Source organism: Polyodon spathula, chromosome 6, assembly GCF_017654505.1.
Source record: "Polyodon spathula isolate WHYD16114869_AA chromosome 6, ASM1765450v1, whole genome shotgun sequence".
Lineage (NCBI taxonomy): Eukaryota > Metazoa > Chordata > Actinopteri > Acipenseriformes > Polyodontidae > Polyodon > Polyodon spathula.
Window position 1 is genome coordinate 40,696,478 of NC_054539.1, and position 6,000 is coordinate 40,702,477.

Consider the following 6,000-nt stretch of genomic DNA (forward strand, 5'->3'; position numbering starts at 1 on the left):
GACAAAAACATCACAGATACCCGAAAGCGATTCGCTTTTTGACGCCATTTTTAAAGTTCCAAAACGCTCTGATCTGGTGGAGTGTTAAATCATCCAAATTACGCTCAGTGTGCTTTCTGACCACTCTCACTCTGAGCCGCTCAGCTACGTAACGCGTCATTGTTGAAGTGACGAGCGATTGGAAATGCAGTGGTGTTAATGCTAATGCTTCTTAAGTGTTCTACACACCGGTCTGCTAAACACCACCGATACAAATTATACTATTTCTTAAGATGTTGCAAAAAACAACAACAACAAAAAAAAAAACGTTGAACTGCGGAAGGGTAGACTTGTCACTCTGTAACTATAAACCTGCAGTACCTACAAAGGTACCACGAAATGTTCCTGTCAGGACAACTGAGGAAGCCAGCAACTCCGGTCACTTCAAAAAAAAAAAAAAAAGTAACAAAAACGCTTATTCACTGCCAGACATGAACTACTTTAGATGTGTAATGGCTGCAGTATGGAATACTGACCTTAGGTGTAGGGTTTTAGTGTTGGAAGAAGGATTATTCATTGTTTTATTAACAATACTATGATAACCAATCAGAGTGCAGTGTCCTGACAGGGACATTTGGTGGTAGCGAAGGACAGCCTATAAACCTGTCTCAGACGTGGGAACTGACATTTTCAGATCAGAGACAGCCCGGAACAGTAAGTTGTCGGGACTCTTCCTGTTTTCGTTATATCACGAATGGGGTTAAAATAACTCTATTCCTATTAAAAGGTACTCGTGTGATACTGCACAACAGAGGCACTGAGGGTATTGCTGCACAAGTTTGGGAACGCCATGGCAGGTGAGGGCGAGGAAGGAAAAACAAAGGTAAAATTCAGGTGAAATCCTTGCTGTACAGTGCTACTGAAGAGTGAAGGGTAGAAGTGATAGCGCTGTTTTTAAGTCGTATTCTGTATATTAATATAAATCCAGAAATAGCATTACAATGCTTTGTTCCTTGCTAAAGTGCAACCTTATGCCAGTACTGCAGTCCACTTGTAATGTAACCCATATTGTAAAACAGTCATGCGCACTTTTAACAATTTTGTTTCCTATATACAGTATTGTATGTGGTACATCTTAGTGCTTATTATTTTTTCATTTGCTCATTGTCAGATCACAGCAGAACCAGTTAATTTTATGCACATTGTTAATTAAATAAATTGCAGTATTTTGGTTACAGAACATTTGTAGTTCTTACAACAAACCACAACCTTTAATCTCAAATAAAGAAAATAATATTTGTTGCATTTTTTTGTAGTGTCTTTTTCAGCAGTTAGCCTACAAGCGCTTACAGACAGTTTTTCTTAAATATTTGTTTTATGATTAATATTTCAAGATAATATAACTTGTTTTAAAGATGATCGGTGTTCTTTGTTTCTGTAAGGAGCCCTCTTGTTAGTAACATGCTGTCACTTCTTGTAGTCATTCAAGCTCCTGGGAATCCTTGATATCCAGAACATTCCCTGTGCCAGAGGGGCTGTGCTGCATGGATCAGCTGCATCCATCTTAGTTGGTTTAGGACACTTCTTGGCAACAAGTAAGTCTGTTTTGCTTGTTCCTGGACAGAAAACTGCTGTTACAGTACTTAGTGTTTCATTTTATTAAATGCCTGCCTTTTCCTTTTAGGCAGAGTCAAAAGATCTTTTGATTTTGGTGTAGGAGGGTTCATGTTGACAACACTGGGATCTTGGTAAGTTATCAATTGTCCAGCGATCTCCGGCAAGAGAATTTTTAGGCACCATTCATGCTGGATTTCCATTTTTGTATGTTGATACTAATCTATCCATATCTTGAGATCCACGCATGTTAACTATAGCAGAATTAAGAAACGTGCGTAACTTGGAAGAAATAATTTCCATCCTCCCCCAGATTTGTCATATTTAACTCCATAACCCATGCTACTTAAAAATCCACTGCTGTCTCATACAGGGAGGATCAAAATATACAATTATGCTAACTCCTGCTAAAATATGTACAAGCTGATTTAGATTTTAGAATTGGTTCCTCATCATGTGATGTTATCATCACTTCATGGAATTCTATAACTGGTTTTAATGTAGAACAGGGATTGAGATAAGACTCCCAGTGCTTAGCAGTTGTGTCCATTTTTGTTTTTCTTTTGAGTATAGTTAACCACAATGTAAAGGTAGCTTAGGTCACCTGGAATGGATCAAACTGCTGATCTATTGGAGTCCTATTTACATCTCTGAACTTGTTCTAAAAAACCTTGTAGCATGGACAGTGTCCAAGAGACACAGTTTCTGCAACCTGTAGGACAACTTCCAATTTGAATGTACTGTAGTGCTATGGCCAAAAGTTTTGTATCACCCTTTAGAATGAACTAATTTTGCTTCATAAAGATGAATGAAACCTGCTGAATAATGTTAAGTTAACATGTTGAATTACATAATGCTTTGTAGCTTTCCATGTAATTAATAAAAAACTAAGAACAAAAATAAAAAAAGGTTACATTTCTAAATCCGTACTACTATTACGGCTTCCAGTAGACTTTTGCAATATCATTTTGTAGTATCTTTGATTACATGATGTTAAATAAAGATCTAAATTATGTGTTTTTTATTTTATTTTTTTTAAATGATGTCTCAATCCTAAAATTCTGTAAAATGTACGTTCATGCTAAAGTTTTATAGTTAATTAACTCGCACTCCCTTTTCTTCTTACTTACATTTTAAAGGTTCTACTGCAGATACAACAATGCTAAGCTTCGAATGCAGCAAAAAATGATCAAAGATGGATTAAAAAACAAAGTCATGTATGAAGGTACCAGTCTGGACCCAACAAGAAAATAGAACAGCAGTCAAGGGGATGGGTCATGATGAACAATTCGATAACTCACTAAAGTGGACATTCTACTGGAAACCCATACTAATCAACATGTTTCGGAAGCTGTGCCTTTTCCTTAAGGAACATAAAAGCTTCTAATGAAAAATACTGTTATGTTAGTTTATTGTACTGGCTTACAAAGTGAGCCATTGCAAGCATTTACTGAATAAACTGTTTTATATTGTAATGCTGTTGTTTATTTTTACTGGTTGTTAAGGCACACTAGTTCGTCGAAACATTTAACATTTTTTCCTTCATACTGTATCTAATTTTCAATTGCATCTTGTATTGTGGAACGGTGTTACTGTTCATTAAAAGAACCATGTTAATGCACAAAAAAATTGCCTACATTTTCTCTAACTGAAGACAGTAGAAGAGAGATTTGTCGACGTGGCTTAGTAGCCATGACCTCAGAATGTATGAGTATTTTAAGTTATGGATTGTCTATTACTTTAGCAGAGCGACTTGAAGAGGTAACCATTCTATTCACACACACACATTTGCAGTCAAAAGTTTACATACCCCAATGGAAATGTATGATTTCTAAAAAATTCTCAAACACATGTTTATAGGAAAAATCTTTTGTAGCAAAAGTTTTGCTTTTGTGGATGAGGAAAAAGTTACAAGAATTAGATGTCTACAATTTATTTATTTTTTTTTTTTTTTTTTTTTTTTTTTTTGCAAAACTCCCAAAATGCTAATTCAAAAGTATTCATACCCTGACAAGAAAAAATAAATTAATACCTTTAGCAATAATAACCTCTTTTAAAAAATTAGGATATTTGTCAATGAGCTTTTGGCATGATTCTTTAGTGATTTTCTTCAACGCAAAATTGTTCCAGTTCATTCAAATTCCGAGGACTTCTCTTGTGCACAGCCTTCTTCAACTCATACCAAAGATTCTCAATCGGATTTAGATTGGGACTTTGACTAGGCCATTCCAGAACCTTGATTTTATTCTTCTTTAACCATTCTGAAGTAGATTTTGATGCTTCATCTAAAACCTACCCACGAAACCTAGCAACTTGAGGTCGTTAACGCGAAATTTGGTTCAAAACATCGCCTCCCAAAGTCTACTAACCGGTTATGCAAAACCATCCGTTACCTTGATGGAACTACCGTGATGACAAAAAATCTTTTACATACCTATAGACATTCCTAAGTTTTGTTCTTTAACGAAATTGCTTAATCCTTTACAGGGTTGCGGTGAGCTGGAGCCTAACCCAGCAGACAGGGCGCAAGGCAGGACTACACCCTGGTAAAAATTTGCAATCATTTGTCTCCCACGACTCACAGAATCCTATTGCAAAACACAACCCTTTTGATACAGTAAGGAAAACATCCTCTCCTAGTGAAATGTATCTTAATAGGTAATGAAAATATTCTGTGTTTTTAACATTTGTTTTTTCATATTTTGTAGTTTTACTTACTGTTGAAGCGTGTTAAAGACCCTAGATTGTGAATATTCACAGTGCTTAGATTAACAGATTAATTTATTACAAAATGTTAACATATATATACACACACAATACCTGCACTTACCACTTTTGAACCACTTACTGAGAACATGTGGGCGCTGCTCAGGCATTTTGCAGGGTGTCAATAACCTTATTGGACAGACCCAGACAGCACAAATGCATCCGTTTCGGGGCCAGACCCAGAGCTGCAGACACAACGGGTGGGTATGCCATGAATTCCACCGCACCTGACTGTGCAGGTTGCAGTGCTTGGGCAGTTTCCAGGACTGGCCACTCAAAACCAGAGGGCTGAAAACCAGAGCCTCCTGGGCCAATAAGGGGCTACTAAGAGCACCAGATTTTCTTCAGACAGTGGAAGCATGGTGAGCGTTGGGAAGGCATATAACAGTTGCCACAGCCACTGGTGTACCAAGACATCTATTGCTAGCGGGTCCCCGCCTCCTGTTATGGAAAACCAGAAGGGACAGTGCGTTGATTCCTGGAAGGGATCTATCTCTGCTGTCCCAAATCTCTCCCAAATGAGGCTCACCACCATGGAGTGAAGCCTCCACTCTGAGGCGCTGGAAACTCCCCTTGACCTTGAGAGGAGGTCCGTCGCCCTGTTTGTCACATTGGACAGGTGTACTCCCCCCAGTGAGAGGAAGTTCTTGTGTGCTCAGAGCAAAAGCTTGCAGGCCATTCAATGGAGACCGGGAGACCTGAGGCCGTCCTGGTGATTTATGTACCCCACCACTGTTGTGTTGTCCGTACAGACCAGCACATGTCTCCTTCAAACCTCCTCCAAAACATTTATGTTGAGACTATTCTACACAGCACATCCCAGTCAAGGCTGGATGCATCAGTTTGACTACTTCCCTTCTGGTGACATTGCCAACGCTATGCCGAGGCATAGATGGGCAGGCTGTTTCCACAAAGAGAGTGCCTGTAAACAAGATGGGACAGCCCAACGCTGAACAGAAACACAGACCTCCACCTCTATCACATTCATTCTACTCATTTTAAACTAACACCCATGAACACCTATTTTATATACAGTACATTCTATAATCATTTATACAGTTGTTGGCTCCAGCCACATTCCCATGTGTTTTGACAGGGAGAAATGTAACCCCCACCCTGCTAACATAATATTTCACACAAATACACACACACATACACTCTGTTTTGCCCTCTCTCTCTTTTGCCCTGCCACAGTACCTTTGGACAGCAGCGAGACACTGTCAGTAGGCGGTCATGGTTAAACGCGGGCTAAAAAACCTTGCTTTTACGTCTGAGAAGCTGCTGCCATCAGAAGTCTCTGGAATGTCACTACCGTGAGCTCTGTTGAGCTGAAACAGTTATAAACAGGTGGCCATTCTCTGCACTCAGCCGTCCAACGAAGTGGAGGCTGCCTGAGAAGGTGTGAGCTGGCATCAGGCATGCATGCCTGGGAAAGCCAAATTCTATGTGCAGCTACCAGCGCAACCAGGTTTCTACCTACAGCCTGCCCATTCAGTTTTGACAGATGGAGCAGTTTCTTATTAACCAGGCGCAGCTTATTCAGTTGTGGTGGTGAGGGCCTGTGGCTTTCAGAGAGGGACCTCAGCAAATAGGACTGGACGACGACACAGGAGAGGTTGTAGTCTCGTCATCAAAGATGGA

At 39.5% G+C, this 6,000-nt stretch overlaps 1 protein-coding gene across 1 annotated transcript; it reads left to right on the plus strand.

Annotated features, from left to right (window-relative positions):
- Window positions 1–663: 663 nt before the first annotated feature.
- Window positions 664–3,068, plus strand: LOC121316554 (cytochrome c oxidase assembly protein COX20, mitochondrial). The gene is made up of 4 exons (XM_041251599.1): window positions 664–862; window positions 1,460–1,574; window positions 1,664–1,727; window positions 2,733–3,068. The coding sequence occupies exons 1-4, from the start codon at window positions 830–832 to the stop codon at window positions 2,845–2,847; spliced, it is 327 nt and encodes a 108-aa protein (XP_041107533.1). The 5' UTR covers window positions 664–829; the 3' UTR covers window positions 2,848–3,068.
- The last annotated feature ends 2,932 nt before the right edge of the window (window positions 3,069–6,000 follow it).